The following is a 19,143-nucleotide window of genomic DNA, read 5'->3' as shown; positions in this document are numbered from 1 at the left end:
TTGCATTTTATGCAGCTGAACAAGGTGTTCTGATTGGCATTTAGTTAACTTTTGCATTCGAGCAGCCACTCGCAGTTAATGCAATTAAAATTGCATACAAATTGGTCCAATTGAGAAGCAGAATCAAAAATCAGTAAGCTTAAATGGAGCTTAAAATATCTAATTAATACAGCAATTAAGTGCATTCAAGTGTAGTTTTGACGTTAACTCAAATTGTAAACATTTAATAAATCAATTAACTCGATTCGAGGGTAATTTGGATGGTAACTGAATTTATAAATATTGACATATTTTAAATTATAGAGTTAACATGAGTTAATATTAAACTAATATCTGTTTAATAACGCTTAAAAGTCAAAGGTGGCATTAAGTCTAAGACTAGGTCTAATACTGTATACAAAAGAATCCGTTCAATTTTGTATCTCAGGATAAGCACTTGGATATTTTCAACTAGCTCGTTCAAATCGCTTGTCGCATTCAACGAAAGTAGAACTATGAAGAACGCGCTGAAGCCTCCTCACATCTGCAGTATTTTAGTCCTGCATCCGACACGTGTTTCCACTTCTTAAATTGCACTGCACAATCCAATCCACTGGCATCCATTCTCGTTTTTCAATCTCGTCTGAGCCGTTTAGCTCGTAGCACGAGCGTATAATTGTCCGACGCACTTGTGAATGTCTCCATGGCAATAGAAATTTGCCTGGTATTTACGATTTGCTACTTCCTTCCGGTTATGCTGTCTTATTTGTAAAACAGCAAAACGTTTCCATTCTGCTTAGCATTCATAAGCTGGTGAAATGCAACGGAGAGCTTGTTGTTTCCCCAGCATTTCCATCACTCACCACTCAAAGGAGATTAGACTGGGATCGAGTTCAAGGGTCATCGAGGGTATATGGGTCGGAATACGGTCACAATACGGGCATTAGACGATTTAAGAATCGACTTTTATGGTTATTTACCTACAAACAAAATGGCAAAAACCAGCAAATCATTGGCAAAGCATTCAAAACTGGGTACACTAAACGGTTTGTTACTTGTTATATTCAATTTATACAAACAAATCACTTTTAAAGGAGGTCTTTCTAAAAACTTATCGAGTTTTCCACGGATATTTTCCAGCAGGCATTTGGAAAATGGCAGCAATTCCTGAAGAGAGCAATCCATTCTGGACAAATAATTGCGCCTTGTGACCCAGCTGATGATGCTATCTGTGGATGATTTATTCGGTGATAGGGAAAAATTTAAAGTTTCCCCATTGTCTGCGACCAGTTGGTGCTTGGTTTTCGCTTTAATATTGCCTAAGCAACTGTCGATGGCCCGAAGTGTTAGTTGTGCCCACAGTCCAGGCTTGATTAGCATATAAATCAAGTGGATTTGTTTCATTCTTTACTTCTGGACAGCACCACGTCTCGAGGTATTAATTAGGAAAAACAGGCGCAGGCCCCAGGGACCGGGAAATTAACTTGGCCTTGTAAACTTAATAAAAAAGTTTCGGACTTGGTTCGTTTTCTTTTTCTTGGTCTTTGGGGTCAGGGGCGAAAAAATACCAGCATCGAGTTCAGCAAACTTTGTGCTTAAAATTTCATTTGTTACTGTTGCTCTCGAGGTCTGGCGATTGGAATTCGTTTGTTTTTGTTTTCGTTTTCCCTTCGACTCGGAAAATGCATTCTTTCCATCTATCAATGTACATTTAAGTCTAATACTTGAACAAATTGAGATCTAGGCAAATGGAAAATCCAAAGCACTTTCCACTTGAACAAATTGCGAAGGCTTCGTGTGCACTTGCCCACTTACCAAAAACTCTTGCCCAGGTAAAACAGAAAAACATAAACATTTTGTAAGCCCAGTTTGGGCAGACAGACAGGCGACAAGTGTTTTCAGGGGAATTGTAAATAGGATTTAACATGGCAACCAAACTTAGGATTTATTAGGCTGGTCAAAATGTTCTTCGCAACCCTTTTCTACAATGTTTATTTGGTGCTTTATTAAATTTATACCCAAGCTTAAAAACAGCATTATCAAAAATACACAAAAAGCCACTTATTTCCGCAGACATGTTAATTAATTCCAGCAAATATGCTGGCACAAGTATTGTGTAAACTCTTCCTTATTTACACGCGGAAATTTGAAAAAATCGCGTTTTGTGGTCTGGTGTAAAGCAGAAAACTCGCTCGTTAGCTTTTGATTTTCCCCCGCAGGCAGCTGAGCCATAAATTCTGCCACAAATTCAGCTCGTTTGCCAATTTGCGTTGCTTTTTTAAAGTTCGCGTAGAGAAGAGAAGGGCAGCGGGTACTGCACACTTTTGACCAGCGGCCATTCAACACGGACCCGTCCAAAGAGCCAGCGAAATCCGTTAAATGCTCGCTTTCCCCGGGCGAAAGTGCCGCAGGGATAAGAGATTTAATGAATTTATGCCAAGGTGCGGCGCTATCCGGGATTCTGGCTCCAGCTACGGTTTCGACTACGGCTTTGGCTTTGGAGCCGGACAAGTGTCGGATTTGGGGGCAGCTTGAAAGACGCTGCTGCAAGGCGACAGCGTTATCAACAATGAAGCTGAATGCCATTTTAATTGGCGCAGCGGGACAAGCCAAATGACAGCCGGTGGCAAGCACTGAGAAAAATATATATCTATAATTAAATTAGAATTTATTAGTAATATTTTATGTCTACACTAGACAATAATGTGAAATTGATCAATTTGAGAACCTTACAACTAAATAGTGTTCAAGAGAGGGTATTTAAGAAAAGTTCCGATCCCCAGATAATAAATTATTTTATATCGTGTCCGTGTGAAAAGGCGAAAACTCGTCGACACCAACGGAAGTGGCTCCCCTGGGAGGCAGAGTGGGTGGCGCCACTGGGTGGCTGCCCCAAGAAACTCCCGTCGTATTCACGGCTTGACTTGGCCTTCGCTCATTGCGCACAATTAAAAGTTATCCGCGACTTTCGCCTCGCCACGGAACCACAACTTGGTCCACGACCAATTCACTCCCCTAGATTCCAAATAACAAATGTGCAAAAGTTTAGTGAATTAAATGCGTCGCCGATGACATTTTCCCGGGCCGTCGTTGCCGACAGCTGAAAAGTTAAAAAGCCGGCACACCAAGACACCCAGATACCCAGACAAGCGAAGGAAACTTTCAATTGATTCCGACAGCCTCGTAGCCGAAACTGCTTAAAACTAATCTAGTTCTGGGCCCGAAAGCGTTTCGCTTGTGGTTTCGCTGCAACTTACAGGCCTTCAGTTTGGGGGCAAAAGGTCAAAGTCTACTTACCAAAGATCTTAAACAGCAAATGTAATCTACGAATATATATATACCTTCTTCTAACTGAGTGAAAGTGAATGCTTTGTCTACATAATCAATTTCCTTCCATTTTCTCCACTCAAAAACATAATCCCCACCTAAACTAAACATGAACTTGGCTTTAAATAGAAGTATCCAGAAGGGTGGCTGCCAAGTTCTTGGCCTCAACAGGTATGGCCTACAGCAGTGGCTGAAGACAGTCGACACGATCGTATTCGGTGGAGATGGTGTCCTGTGGAGCCATGACAAGGTCCTTGATAATGCAGCAGAGACCTTTAACGCACTGCGTGCCATGGGAAAAAAGGCATTTATTTGCACCAATAATTCAGTGACTTCGGTGGACGGCATCTGCAAATTTGCCCAGGAAATGGGTTTCTTGGTGGCCAAGGAAGAGATCCTTTCCTCGGGCCAGACTTTAGCAAAATTTATGAAGGAGAAGAAGTTCAACAAGAAATGCTACGTAGTGGGCGGCCAAGGAATCGTCGACGAACTGAAGTTGGTGGGTATCGAGTCACTGCCCCTGGATCATTCCTCCTTGCAGGGCTTTTCCATGCCAGATCACATACACAGTATCTTCTTGGATTCCAATGTGGGTGCTGTGGTGGTGGGTGCTGACAAGGATTTCAATACGATCAAGCTGACAAAGGCGTGTTGCTATCTGAAAAACCGTGACGTCATGTTTGTGGCCACAAATCGCGATGCGGCACTTCCGGCGGCTGCAGGACGAATGGTTCCCTCTGCCGGAGTGATGGTGGCTGCCATTCAGGCGGCCAGTCAGCGGATGCCCTTCATCTGTGGAAAACCCAATCCGTATATGTGCATCGACTTGATGCGAAAGGGCGTTATTCAGCCGGAGAGGACTTTGATTATAGGGGACACGTGAGTGTTTCTTACATTTGTATATAAGTTTATTGGATGTTCCTTCCCCTTTACAGCATGAGTACAGATATCCTTTTGGGCTACAAGTGTGGTTTTCAAACTTTGTTGGTGGGCACTGGGGTCAATAGTTATCAGGATGCCATGGAGGCCCAGTCTTCTAAGGCTCCATTACTTTATCAGCAAATTCCTGATCTATATGTGCCAAAACTATCCAATCTTCTGCCCTTTTTATCTTCTCGAAATAGATAAGTTTTGAGTTATAGTGGTAATAAAATCAATAGTGTGGTTTTCTACACATATTACTAGTACTCAATCAAAGCTTCCTCTAGTTTTTACTCAACACACAGAATATAGAAATACTTGATCCGATCGGGGAGCAATGTTCAAGCAAACTTTCACCGATTTGACCAAGTTGCCGAAGCAACGCGTTCGCCAATGGATATCCTCGTTCGAGACTGTGATCTGCGATGCTGATGGAGTCCTTTGGCACTTTGCGAAGGCAATTGACGGAGCTGTGGATACTTTCAATTACCTGAGTACCTCCGGCCGAAAGACTTTTATTATCTCGAACAATTCGGAGATTTCAAGGCAGGAGATGGCCGAAAAGGCAAAAGGTTTTGGCATTGAAATCGAGGAAGCTAGTGTCCTGACTTCGTCCTTCTCATGTGCCAATTTCCTGGCTGTCAAAAAGTTCCAGAAGAAGGCTTTTGTCATGGGCGAGAAAGGAGTGCATGCTGAGCTGGAGAAACTTGGCATTTGCTCCCTGAAAGTGTCCGAAAAGCTGGAGAAGCCCATGCACGAGTTCGTCACCGAGTTGGAACTGGATCCCGATGTGGGAGTTGTGATTGTGGGCCGCGATGAGGGCTTCAACATGGCCAAGCTGGTGCGAACCGGCAGCTATCTGCTGAATCCAGATATTATGTTCCTGGGCACCTGTTTGGATGCCGCCTATCCCATCGGCAACAACCGGGTGATGGTGGGCGCCGGTGCCACCTTGGCGGCCATGAAAGCCTTCACCGGAAGGTCGCCGCTGGTGCTGGGAAAACCCAATCCCTGGATGGCCACTACGCTCGTGCAGTCCGGGGCCATAAAGCCGGAAACCACACTAATGGTGGGCGATACGTAAGTTTAAATATAATTACTTTCTTTAATTCATATTAAGTACAACATCAGTAAACCCTTCATTGTTATACATATTTTATTACAAATTTCTTTTTCAGACTGCAGACGGACATCCACTTCTCTGCCAACTGTGGCTTCCAATCCCTGATGGTCGGCAGTGGTGTCAATACCCCGAAGGAAGTGCAGCAGATCATCGAGGAGGGTGATCCCAAAAAGAAGGTCCTGGTGCCGGATACCTACCTCCCCAGCCTGGGCCACTTGCTGGAGTTCCTCTGCTAGACCGACCGCATACAAATTGTAAATTATCATTGGCAAACAAGTTCTGCATAAAATCAATACCACAAAAGCGGCCTGTCTTCAATGTCACCCACAAATCTGGGCCCTTTTCTTTCCTTTGGCCGGGTATTTCGGTCCCTTGTCAAAAGTCGAACACTTGCAGTCCCCAGAGCAACAACACAAATGCTAAACTGAATATATCCACAGTGTGTTCGACACTTCATCGCCATCGCCAGAGCCATCGTCGACGTGGTCGACAGATGCGGTCTGGGCTACAGCTCCTCATCACTCGAAGAAACCTCTTGGCAGTATCTGCACTGAAGTATATGGAAAAAAAGTAGTGGCCAAACAAGTTCTATACACCTAAACTTTTTTAAAATATAACTATTAATATATTTTACACTTAGATAATAAGTAAGACCATTTGACTAATATTTTTTTTGAGTGCACCTTTTTGAAGCTGGCTGTCTGAATGGCTGCCATGGACACGCCCCCTCTGGCGTGTTTAAAACGCTTCTCGTCGCCAGACATTTGCTGGAGCAGCCACATATATAAAATATATGGGCCACAAAACGTGTGGCATACTTAGCGGCGTCGCAAAGTGTCCTATTGTCCTTTTTTTGGTTCGTCCTTTTGGCGGGGGGCAGCGTTAGGTGTCAGTTCAGCATGTTTCCAAGTTATTGAATGTCACAATTGGTAAATATTGTCTATTTTTATTCGTCTATTTGTGTGTTTTCAGCTGTTCTTTGTGTTTCAATGGGGAAATAATGTGAAGCTCATGTCGACTGTGTTTTTTATAATATTATTAAGCTGGCTTTCTTTGGACCTAAAGTTAAGGTAACTGCTTTGTAATTTGGATTAGAACTATATTTAGATTAAAATAATTATAGCTAAGCATCTGAGGAAAAGTAATATACCTGGGGTTTTGTCCAAGGAGTCATTGCTGGACACAAATGAAAAGGGTATATTTTAATTTGAAGTTATAAATGAAGACAATTAAGCAATAAGTTCTTTTAATACTTAAAGTGAGTATATATTTGTCATATTAAACAAGTCATTCTTTTTCCCTGGGAAGGCATACACATTCTACCATTCACGGTCTTAATAGGGAAGTACTTTATATTCGATTTTTCCTTGTCCCATAGCTGCCATGGTCAATTCCAAATGTTGGGCCTTGTTTACAGAGAACTGTTTGCTTTCTGCCTGTGACATCTGCCCATCCAATTGTCAACTTACCATTGAAGGAATGGCACTGCGTTGCCCAGTAATTGAGGGCCGTTCAAAGCTAATTATGCGAGTGTTTCAGGAAATGGAGGCATACAGCTGCACTGCTAAAAACACAGCCTTAGAAAAAGGGAATATTTTATATTTAAAGCAAACTAGAAAGCATTTAAGAAGCTTAGAAAAGGAGGTCCAAAGTTAAGGCCACAGCATGGCGGATGCTTTCTTCAGTAGTGTGTAGTGTGCGTGGACTGGGTGAAAAAGTTGGAAGTGAAGCGAAATTTCCTCTTGGCACCAACGTTCAGATCCCGGGTGTGGATAGCTGTCAGGACGCCTCCGGCTCCCCACGTCATTGTCGTTCCGGAGGATAAAGTGGGGCCTGGGGAATTTAGTTGTGTATTAGATGGCGAACAAGTGCCCCTTGTTACGCGGCATCACGATGCTCGATGTTTGGCATTGTTTGCCATTGTCTCCGACTTTCGTTCTGCCGTCCATGTCGTCCTATCGTCCTTTCGCCACTCTAGAAAGTAGTGCGAAGTTTGTGAACTTGGAATTCCGGCGAGTCACATGGCCAACATTAATTAAAATTTTGACGCTGCACAGCTTCGATGTTTCGGACAAAAGACGGCTAATTAATTAGCAAACAGCGCGACAGGGTCAACACTTTGTCATCGATGCCACTCGTCTCGCAAAAAGCCCGAAAACTGTTTGTCGTTTGTCAAAGCCTCAATCCAAGGACCATCGCCACTTGAAGACCGAATAATGATAATCCCAGGCAGCATCAAAAACGCATCAAACTGTTAGGGCGACACCAACGACACACGACAAAGTCATCAGCAGAAATATTTACTCGGGGTCGTCGGTTCCATGGTGTTGACATTATCCGCAGCTGATTTATTATCGCCCAGCGTGCTGACACTTCAGTGCTGGCAGAAACAATAGAGTATCCTCGGCGCCTTTGTCTTTGGCACCCACAAAAGGATCCAAATCTGTAAGCCAGCGGCATTAAAGTATTTCATGAGTTTTGCCAGCTCCTGCGGAAACTCATACCTCTAATTATGTGCTTACCTTGGGAGTTCGCACTGAGGTGGCAGATAAAAACGATTTGAAATATTAACCACTCTGATTCAAACTTCCTGTGCAGTTTCTGCTTTAAATACATAGCGTTCTGTAAATATTTCGTAAAAGGAGTTGATGAAATCACAGTGCCTGACTGATATGAGCAATTAAAGTTATTTGCCAACTCAACTGGTTATTTTTCTCAATTATTTTGATTCCCATATCATTTGGGGATATTAAAACCATATATTAGCCGCAGAACACGAATGTGTGTATGCCAGTTCCAGGAAACATGCAATAATATTCACTTTAAATGGGTTGTGCTTTTGCTGGCACCCCGTGCTCCAATTATTTGCCGCTATCTCGGATCGGTTTATATCCCCATTATTAGGTTGGGGCTCACGTGCGGACCGTAATTCACTACGGCGGCTTGGCACCTGGGCAAGTCGACCTTGCCATCCCATCCCTATACCATCCCTATGCCATCCCATTCCACCCCCTGTGTGCGTGTGTGTTTGTATCTTATTGTTATGGTTATTATTATTTAAATTCCTTTGTGAGCCTGTCGAGCATTATTACCGGCTTCCCGACTGTCTTGACTAAAGTCGACATCCTGCCAACGTGCTTAGCATAAGATACGCAAATGCGCCAGGACCTCCCACTCGTTTCTAATCTCCCCCTCACTTGGTTTGGATTTTCCAAGAACCGAGATTTTCCCATCGGCCTGACACTGCGTTGGCAATTATCCGACAGAACCCGGCCAAATTGAATTGCAAGTGGCCGTCTTAAGTGCTCGTTATCATTTTCCAAACTGCGTCTGGCTAGTAAACTTTGGCTATTATGGCGGCTGTGGTAATTGGTAATTGCGGTGCAAAATCTGAAAATCTGAAAATCAATGCAAATCAGGCTCGCAAAATGGGCTAATATATATTCGCACACTAAAAGCATTTCGGATTTCTCATCATCATTTATTTGCACAATCGTTGAATTTGTTTAAATTAGTTTCGATTACGTATTTGCTAAGACTATACAATATTAAAGCTATACTAGGTCTACATGAATTTTATTATTATTAGGAAAGGGAGATACTAAGTCATTGGTTTTCATCAAATGACTAGGTGTTTATTAATATTTATTAACTGCTGAATTTTATGAGCATTGATTATAAACATAAAGTTTATTTGTAAACTGCGGGAAGCTTTATAATTATCGTTTATTTATCTCAAAATAATAACTTAGTATCCCCTCTTTCCTGGACTTCAATTGAAATCTAAATCTCTTTGGTTTTCGTTTATGCTTGGCATACTAGATCATAAGTATATACATAAACTCTTAAAAGTATTTACACAGTATATTGGGTATTACATGTTTTGGGGGCCAAGGAGCAATAAAAATAATTCTTTTGTGAACACCTGAAAATGTCTTTTTCTTTTGTTGTTTATTATTGTTGCATTTGCTGTTAAATTGAGCTACTTGAGTTTTTCGGGCGACTAAATAATGCTGGCAAACTTTTGAGCTGACTGAACTTTGAGCGGCATTTTTAAAACTTTCTGACAAGTTGACAGATTGCCCGGCCTTTTTTGTATATTTAGACCCAAAGAACACCAGTTTCCGGGAAAGTGTGAGGCAAATCGAAAAGTTCGGAAAACCCAAATCAGCCAAAGAAAAGGAAAACCATTCATCAAGTTCCGCCGAGAAATGCGTCGTAAAGGATATTTAATTAAAGGCGGCTAAAGTTTACGCTAATAAATAAAACTTCGGACAAAGGCCAGTAGAAAGTGAAGCGATATCGGGTTCGGCAAATTTTCGATGACTAATTTAGTGCGAAATTGATACAAATTCAATTCATTGGGCCAGAGAAATGATGGGAAAACGCCAGGAAAACCATATTAAAATCTCAGTCTAAGAAACTATTTTCTTCAGCCTGGTCGCAACTGAAACTAACTTTCTTAACAGCTATATCAACGAGTTAAGTTCTGGAGGAGTAGTAGAGAAATTGGGAAAGGAAACATTCAACGCTTATCACAAAGTAACGCAACGCTTGGAGCGCTTAGTTTATGCCTTCTGTACAAACTAGTACTTAGTAGTACAAACTAGTACTTAGTAGTACAAACTAGAACTTAGTAGATACAAACTACGGTCAAAATATAAGTATTCTTCGGGGGTTCACTTTAATGTTAGAAAGCTACGTTCACCTTTTATAATAGAATAATTATTTAGCCAAGAAAATGTTTATATATCTTTGGTAATAATTTGAAAAATTATAATTATTTTGTAAAAGTGCAATTATAATTCCTTTTTGTGAGTAAAAATATCATTTAAATAAACGTAATTATTTCATCTCATAAATCAGAAGGATTGGAAATTATATCTCCTGTAAAATCCAAATGTTACATTTAGCTAAATTCAACGAAATCCTTACTAGTATTTTGACCACAGCTGTTTGTTACACCCTATTTCCGTGTCTACTTATATTTACAAGTCTAGTGCACTAAGTCCACCCCTTCCCAGTGACCCATGCGAATCGTTTTCCCCCGGACACAATCTCAGAATCCGGAGGAGACGTGTCCCAGTTTTTTGCTGTCCGGCAGGGTCCAGTCGTAACCAATGGAAGTATTGTTATTGGTGGTCGAGTTGGTGGTGGACGCGGATCTCTGCATTTCGCGGGCGGGAAAGTAGACCACTGGACCGGGCGAGGGAGCTCTATTCCGCTTGATCTTGACCAGGCCGGGTGAGCCAGAGACCTGGGTCAGTCGCACATTGTTGAGGGAACTATTGCCACCGCCACCAACGCATCCCCCGACGCCTGGTCCGCCGGTGGCCACCAGGTAGGTGGTGGTGCTCCGCTGGGTGCCGTGCCGCGAGAAGCGGCCGGAGGAGCGGTGGTTCAGAGTTCCATCGCCGTTGTTCGATATGGAGCTCTCGTAGTGGATGAGATCCGGTTGGTCACGACTCAGGCGGCGCTTGAAAAAAATGAGTAAAAAAATGCGCTTGAACTTTTCGCCGAAAATGATGTATATGAGAAAGTTGACGCTGCTATTGATGGTGATCAGTAGATTGGAGATCTTCGTTATCTTATGATCGATGGTGCTGTAGAAGGCCTCGGATATATTGAGCACCAGCGGTAGAAAGTTGAGCATAAAGAACACTATCACCACGCACAGCAGCATTGTGGCCAAGCCGATCTCCCTTTTCTCCGATCTCGATAACCTCTGGCGCTCCCTGTTGGCCCGCTTCACCTGCCTGTATATCAGGCAATTCAGTATGGCCAGGGTGAGAAAGGGTATGATATAGTTTACGATCAGGTAGCACCAGTGTATGTATATGTTGATGTACGCCTCCGATCGCCTCAGTCTCGAAGGTCTCACGCAGTGGAGTATTACATCCGTGCCCGGTTCGGGATAGGTGACAGTCAGGACCTCCCAAAACCTGGGCATATTGTAGGCCAACGAGAAGCACACACACACTATGAAGTATATCTTAGCTCTGCCGTAAGTGCAGAGCGCCCTCGCCTTCAATGGGTGACACACGGCTACATATCTCTCTAAAGTCACCGTAAATGTCATATATATACTCGCTGTCTGGGCTATCATGCCTATGGGGAATACCGCCGGCGATATAAACGGATATACGTAGTTATAGTAGCCGAAGAAGTGACCAGTGTAGGGATATATGCTGGGTATGCCAAACAGCAGTATGGAGGTGATAATCAGCACCGTATCGCAGCGGGCCAAGCCAGTGAGCAAGTAGTTGATGCTGGATCTCATCTGCGGCCGGGAGAGGATTATCATGGAGATTATGTTGCCCAGGATGCCGAGGACACCGACGATATTTATCAGCACTCCGCACACCCAGAACTCAATGCGATTGTTCTCCAGCAGCGGGTTGTACACATCCTCGCAGATTCGCGTCCAATTCGGTTCGGGATCCAGTCCCAAGTCGTCGTAGTGCGGATACTGCAGATCCGTTTGCACCTCCGTGTGATTGAGCACGATCTGCAGCGTGGATTGACTGTGGTTTTGCGGGAACAGATCGTAGCGCACCGTTGGACCCTCGGTGGCCATCGCACTGGCCAGGAACTCATCGTCGCTGATGGGCCCACCGTAGTCGTAGTCCGTGGGCGGCGGTGGCATCACACCCGGCGAGGGTAGCTCCAGGCGGAGCAGGAGCCGCGCAACCGCTGCACCACTCATGGCTCCCGGAGTCTACTACTGACCCACTTGCCCTACTCGAATCCTGGGCATAGCAGTGGGGCAGCCAACGTGCAACTTTCGCACGAACATCAATTCTGCGGCCACAGGTCGGGTACTTATTGTGGCACGGTTCAGGGGACACGAGCACCTGATGACGATGTCCTTTGTCCTGGCTTCCACCCGGCGCCGTCGGCACTTTAAGCTGCAAAATAGGAAATGAAAAATGGAAGGTCATTTTAAACAAGGTTGCTAGCTGAGCACTGAAATAAATACTTATGAAACAGAAATCCTCAAAATCTTGAAAAAAATCTATAAAATGTGAATTTAAATGCATACCATTTGTATCTTTGTAATTGCACTTGAGTTGTATCATTGACGTTAATTCTTATGGTATAAAGAATATTATTATTTTGGAGTAATTGAATAACCTAATAGTACTTTATAACAGTAACACACTTATGTTAAATTATAGAACTCTTCTTTTAAGTAACATTTGTTTCCAGTGTGTTTGAGAAAGGTAACTTAGGTTATATCGATTAACAACAAGAAGCCTTTTCTCTCTTCCCCCCAAACAAACTTATTTGCTTGTCTGTTGGAGGGGAACAAAGTAAGATATATGTATTTCTTCTGGAGACCCAAAACATTTTCTGTGCTCATTATAAATGCCTTTGGTGTCAATTGCTGGCCTTCTTGCTGCTGCTGTTTAAAAGGAAGCCTAATTGATGCCTGCTTTTACAGGTAAATTTGTAACAATTAGTTCTATAATTAGAACAAGGTTATTACGTTTCATTTGATGATTTGCCCATTTGTTGTGCTCTTGGCTTCGTCTGGAGTTTAATTCTCTGAAAATTAACTACACCAAGATGCAGGAGAATGAGCGCGTTAAGATCTACCTTCGGAATATCTTATAACAATTTTCCAAAAAGAATTCCAGCAAGTGAGAGGGCAATGTGAACATTTAAAGAGAAATTCAAATACACAGCAAAGTTCAATGCGAATATTTTTACTTTTGACTAAGTATTATCAGCTCTTGGATACTGCAAAAACACATAACGTTTATTTATCAGTATCATTTATCGATCATATACAAATTATCTGCTTATAAATATAATAAAGTTATTGCTATCAGTGTGTTACTTTTAATACCACACATACCACACATTTAAGTGTAACAAACACAGGCCGTAATCTCCATTATAAGGGCTAACAAAACCTAGCAGCACATTAGTCTGAGTTATTTTCGTGTCCTGAAAGGATTGCCCCTAATTGCCAACGAAATTGGTTTCTGCTGCATACAGCGTGTCGCTTTCCATTGGCCATTATCCTTTAATGAAGGTCCTGTGTTTGTCACACTCTAATGATTTAATTCACTTTATTTGTTCTCGGCCCTTATCGAACTGGCTGGCAACAAGTGTGGCCACTAAATCATTTATGGATTTCGGGACGCACTAAATACGTCGTTGCCACGTGTAAATATCACCAATTCCCATTCCCACACCGGCGAGCCCATTGAATGTCACATTTTTGACACATCAATCAAGCTTAAGTGGCCAAAAACCGAAATCGGAAATCACCCACACAAACGCGGAACCATTTGGCCAACAAACAAAGGCACAGATACACCAGGAATGGGGCCAAAATGCGAGCGACGACTGATAGCCCATCCAGTGGCCAAGAAAATCAGTCAAGCCACACGCCCATATAATATTGTATCTTTTACAGGGTGCTGACAAAAAACCAAGTTGATTCCATAAAACAGCATTGAATACATTAAACACTAATATATGAAGTATGAATCAACTTCTGATTCAGGAATCTTCGAACGCTCACATGAATTAAATTTTTAAAAAGTGCTTTAATTATATTAAACTACTTTTTCCCTCAGTGGGCATAAGCAGGACTTTTGTGCATAATGAAATCAATATGGATTCCCATGCCGAAAGCGATTGTGAATCACTGCTGACGTAATTTACGACCAGGTTAGTGAAACAAAGAGTACGGCAATTGCTGTTGCTGATTATATGATACATGTAATTGTGGCCCTGGGTGTGTTTGGGTGTTTGTGATGTTTGTGGTCGTGCTCAGTTAACCGCAGAGTGCAGAAAACCATAATGACTGCGGTGGTGGGGATGAATGGAGGGCAAAGGGCGCACACGTTGCGTATGCGTGATATTTGGTGAATTTGCATTTGTTATCTCTGTGCAGCAGCAGCACTTTGATTAACTGAAATGTCCGCTGCAGTTGTTTGCATGTTAAGTGGTCAGCGTTTTGTGGTCATTGAAATGCAGGTGTCGCTGAGCACTGACCCATCCACCTCCAACCAACCAACCATTGGGTTTCATTGTCTCGACCCTGGGCTCCTAATGCGATTATCTCAATTAGAGGCGAGAATTGAAGTGCTTTCGGGTGACTTTCTCCTCCTGCAGCAGTAGTAGCAGCAACTATCCTGGCAATTATAAGACCAATTATCTTTAATGCCTCTGACCCTTTTTGCCACTCCTGACGACCAGCACGTGTCCTGTTTTAGTGGTCCTGCCTCCGTGTAACTCACACATTTACTTTTTACGGCACCGACATTGGTAAATCGCCCACACGACCAGTGCCGAAATGGCTTTTTCCCAGTTTCAGCAAAAACAAAAAAAATTTCGATCCTAGCCAGCAATTTTTCTTCACAGCTGGCTGTATGGCGGCATTTTCGGTATTCGGAATGCCCGGCCATTTGCTTTTTGTCACACGGAGAAAGGAAAACAGAGGCTTTTCAGTTTCACTGCCATTTGGTCTTTGTTACTGTGGTTGGTAGGCGTTTTTTTTATCGGCTTTTGTTGTTTCACATGTTCTCCGGAAAAACAAACAACATCAAAGAGCGTTTTGGGGAGGATGAGCACTCCCCAATGTCCTGTCGATATACCTTTGGAATATCTTAATTAGGCAGAAATTGCCAACTAAAACGGCTGACAATATAATTTAAGACGGAAAAAACTGCTTTATTACTTATTTAAGTTAATTAATTTGTACTATTCTGTGGTCCTTTTTATTATGTATGAATGTATTCCCCTACAGCACACGTTAAATCGAAGCGAGCAAATAAATTTCGATTCCACTGAAAAGAACAATCGGCAGTTTGGGTAAAGCGGTTTTTACAGCCTTCTGAATGGCTGAAAGCACCATAAATACAGCTCGGATTACGCGGCTTAACCACTGAAAGCTGACTGAAATCTACATGCCAGCCATCCGAAAAAACTTTAAACCCTTAAGCTGCCTCAAAACAAAAAAAAAAGAACTGAGCCCAGTTGTGTGAACTTTGACTGAGCCGCACGATTTTTGCAGTTAAGGTATAATCGGTTTTTTCAGTTTTTTCATGTTCAGTTTCAAGTGCTGGCTCGTAATGCTAATTGCATTTTTAAGTGGCAAAGCAATTTAATCCAATGTGCATAATTGAGTGGGATGTTATTTACAGCCGTGTGTTTTGGCCAAATCAATGCCAGGATAAATAGAACGGACACGTCGCATCCTTTCACTTTTCACGTTGAGCGACAAATTGTTTCGATTAATGTTGCATTTTGTGAACGACATTAAGCTTAATTATTCTAAAAGCAATTTGCATGTGGAATGCTTCTATGCCATCCGCTTTCCTTTTTGTTCTCCCATTTCTCTAGTTTTCCTTTGTTGGATTTTCATGAGTGCTGTTGGCTTGGTGTGGAAAATCCATGTTTAGTTCGGGCGCCAGATTGTCTGGATTGTGTCATTTTCATTTGGCTGGGACTTTTGGCATGTGCTGAGCAGATTTGTATTTCCCATTCAAGTAGGTTGATTGAAACGGATGTGAACATGATATTGATAGTTTAACAGGTGGTAACTATTAATTAAGCTCGTAACGAATACTTGACTGTGCAATTAATCAGCAAATTGGTTTGCAGGAAATTGTAAGCATTAACGTTAATTTGTTGCCTAAATGTTTAATTTAATATAATTTCTTTGCCAATAACTTACTGCTTATAATAATAACAATTAATTAAGTTCTTTCAAATAAGACACACGTGGTGGAATGCTCTCTAAAAATAAACAAGATTTATTTGTTCAATGTGCACTAAGCATTCTAACAATAAAATAAGAAGTAAGAGAAAACCATCTCATAAAAATCCCCTATAAATCGACACCATACGTCTTGCCATATTTCATTCGACGGCAGGCATTTTTGCCAAATTTATTTAATTAAGCAGCTTAAGTATATTAACTTATGGTTGCCTTCCACTGCTTCATTGTGATTCCGTGTGCCAGCGGAATTCGTAATACTTATAAACATCTAGCATTGGATTTAGTGTTTTCTGAACGCAAAACTTATAGAACCGCGAGTGCTTAGCCGCATGTTGGGCATATAAAGCCAAATAAAAAATATAACATATAAAAGTCAAAGAATCTGGTTCTCTGGCGGCATGAAATGAAAACACACAAAATTATAATTATTATATTTCGCAGAGAAGGAGAGAGAAAAGCGAGCTCTTTGCGATTTATTTTTAGTTGACAGTTTCAAGGCTTTTGCTCTCGACAATCTGGCAGACGGAACCAAAAGGAAAGCGCTAAGAAATACAAAAATGCGACTTTTCTCGAAACCAGGGATGCCGCGAATGTCCAGCCAGGTTTTGTTTGGTTTGCATACTTCTTTGTTGCAATTTCGGTTTTAATGAGCATTCTCCCGGGCTCTTGGGGATTCCAAAAAGCATTCAGCCAGCTCTTCTAATTGCCGGAACTCGCACAGTTTGATTGCTCAATGGCCAGGTGCCGAATGCTCGCCATAGACCAACTGATTTATGCCCCAACGCCTTCTTCTTTGTTACTCTTCAACACGGGAAAAAAATTCAAATTTCACGTTAAATTTACAGAAATATAGCTGTAAAATGTATGCTGTGGTTTTCTTTAGAAAATGAATAGTTCTAAAATCTATGTTTTCTAGCAAAAAATCCTACATAAAATGTTTAGATGCTATTGCAATAAAAAAGTAATGTGCTAAGCAACTGGTGTATAAATATCTTGCCGTGTAATCTCCCATTTTTCTCTTTAATAGCCGACGCGGTTGTTTTCCTGAATGGCTGCGTTTAAGGTAAATAATCGCTGCATTGTTGCCTGCACAGTACCACGCGGCGTATACTTAATCATTGCGACATTAAGTAGCTGCGAGGGGGGAAAAGGGCTCAAGATCTATTTGCCTGCAGCATTTAACCCAAGGCCATTGAAATTCAGCGCGGCTGCTATTAATTTCTCCTTCAAGAGTTCTTCCACCTTTCTCTTTGCTTTTACTTTCCAGCTGGTGTGGATACAGTTTTGCAACATTTAATAAATTAATATGCACTATGTGGGTGAGGAAAGTGCATGTGAATAAATTAGAGTGCCAGTACCTGTACAAATATATTAGGCCAAACTCAAGATGCATGCAAATTTACGAGCATTTTGGTATTTATTTAAGGCGAAAACTTCTGCCGAAACTTTATTAGGACTTCTCACTGCATTCATTCCATCATCTCTTATTAGGTTTCTGCATTTAATTAAAATGTAGATCTCTAGAACTTAGTGCCTGGCATACCTGTCCAAAAGAGTCTGCAAACAAACAGTTTGGAAACAAAGTAGCAAGTCGAAATGATAATAAAGTCGTTGGTAAGGCAATTAAAACCAAAGGCATACATATTAGATTGAATGCTGCTTCAGAAGCTATTCAGTTTTATTTGTGTTTTTGCTACTATTTGAAAAAAAGAAAAGGAAACAAATCTCAGAGCAAATATAGACTCCTGTTGAATAAAGTTCAAATGAAGCAATATGAAATTTGCATTGAACCTATAATAGTACATATAGCTACAAATAGTCAGCGCCTTGGTAACCGTTTTTTCCTTGCTCCCACTTGAATTAAAATATATTTTCAGCAAGGTAAAATCGCTTTACACAAGTAGTGCAGTGCGTACAATGTGTTTCACTTGTTGTGTATTGTTGTAAAATTATAAAGAATTCGATGAGTGGCGGTGTAATATTTTGTATACAATAAAGAACTCTTTTCAATATGTTTTCTTTAGAATTCGTGTGTCACAATAAAGCCGAGAGACTGAAGAAGCCACTTTCAATGAAAGTTTCTTGGATATTGAGTATGTTGGAGCGATTGCATCTCACGGATGACTCGTCACACTGACGAAGTCTGGCGAGTCCTTCTCCATTATTTTCCCCAGACAATAAAAATGCCTTCCTTTGTGGAATATTTTCAGTTGACAAACCACATGGGAGGTTCCCAGCGCAATAAATTAATCTTTTTAATATTCAACATGCTGCGGCTTATCGACATGGAAATCATGAGGATTTTCCACACACCCAAGGATGCTAATAAAAAAAGCCACTTGACATTTTGCTTTCATAAGGAAAACGCATGTTTTATGACACACGTTTTCCGTTTTCCGTTTTGTTTTTGTTTCCTTTAGCTGTTGTCTTAATGGGCTTATTAAGACTTATTTGCTTACCTTGGGAATTTAATTTACAACTCGAGTGTGTGTGCAAGATATTCGCATATTCCCATTTGCATATCTTCTCGGCGAGAATGTCAACAATCAATGCCAAGGGACAGTCGGCGCGATGGGGTTAATCAAAGTGGAACGGAATGATCTGCGATTCGATTTTTTTTTCTGTTATTTTGGGCTGAGAGTTCTCGGTGGTTTTTTTGTTCGGCGAAGATAATTTAGCAATGTGTTTTCACGTTTCGCCGCCGAAAAGAAATTTCTTTGGGGAGCTTTTTATCGATGTTGCTCACTCACACACGCCACAATATATTTAATATATTTATTTATAAATTAATGAGCTGCTGGCAGCCGATTTCACTTGATTATATACTTCGGAAGACATTATTAAAACACTTTCTCCGTTTGATTTCGAATAAACAATACTTGCTTGTTATTTATTTGCTGAATATCACTCTCACTCTCACTTTCAGACACTCGCTCTCCCGTGTGCGTATGAGTGATATTTTTAAAATATATCTCGAAATTCGTTTTCCGAACGCTTTTTCTGCCGCGAACGCGATGAATGCTGACTGCCAACTGTGCCGCCGAATTTTCCA

At 41.6% G+C, this 19,143-nt stretch overlaps 3 protein-coding genes across 3 annotated transcripts; 2 read left to right on the top strand and 1 right to left on the bottom strand.

Moving 5' to 3' along the window:
• Positions 1-3,365: 3,365 nt before the first annotated feature.
• Positions 3,366-4,625, top strand: LOC122617165 (glycerol-3-phosphate phosphatase). The gene is made up of 3 exons (XM_043792893.1): positions 3,366-4,185; positions 4,242-4,450; positions 4,515-4,625. Exons 1-2 carry the CDS (start codon positions 3,416-3,418, stop codon positions 4,432-4,434), a joined length of 963 nt encoding a protein of 320 aa, XP_043648828.1. The 5' UTR covers positions 3,366-3,415; the 3' UTR covers positions 4,435-4,450; positions 4,515-4,625.
• Positions 4,319-5,681, top strand: LOC122617166 (chronophin). The gene is made up of 3 exons (XM_043792894.1): positions 4,319-4,450; positions 4,515-5,307; positions 5,406-5,681. The coding sequence occupies exons 2-3, from the start codon at positions 4,565-4,567 to the stop codon at positions 5,584-5,586; spliced, it is 924 nt and encodes a 307-aa protein (XP_043648829.1). The 5' UTR covers positions 4,319-4,450; positions 4,515-4,564; the 3' UTR covers positions 5,587-5,681.
• Positions 5,682-8,843: 3,162 nt separating this feature from the next.
• LOC122616541 (FMRFamide receptor) lies at positions 8,844-18,988 on the bottom strand. Its single transcript, XM_043792027.1, has 2 exons — positions 18,551-18,988; positions 8,844-12,258 (listed from the first exon to the last, which is right to left on the bottom strand). The coding sequence occupies exon 2, from the start codon at positions 12,054-12,056 to the stop codon at positions 10,410-10,412; it is 1,647 nt and encodes a 548-aa protein (XP_043647962.1). The 5' UTR covers positions 12,057-12,258; positions 18,551-18,988; the 3' UTR covers positions 8,844-10,409.
• Positions 18,989-19,143: the final 155 nt, after the last annotated feature.

The sequence above is a fragment of the Drosophila teissieri genome, chromosome 3L (assembly GCF_016746235.2).
Source record: "Drosophila teissieri strain GT53w chromosome 3L, Prin_Dtei_1.1, whole genome shotgun sequence".
Lineage (NCBI taxonomy): Eukaryota > Metazoa > Arthropoda > Insecta > Diptera > Drosophilidae > Drosophila > Drosophila teissieri.
Note: the sequence above shows the minus strand (reverse complement) of the source record. Positions and strands in the feature narration are given on the sequence as shown.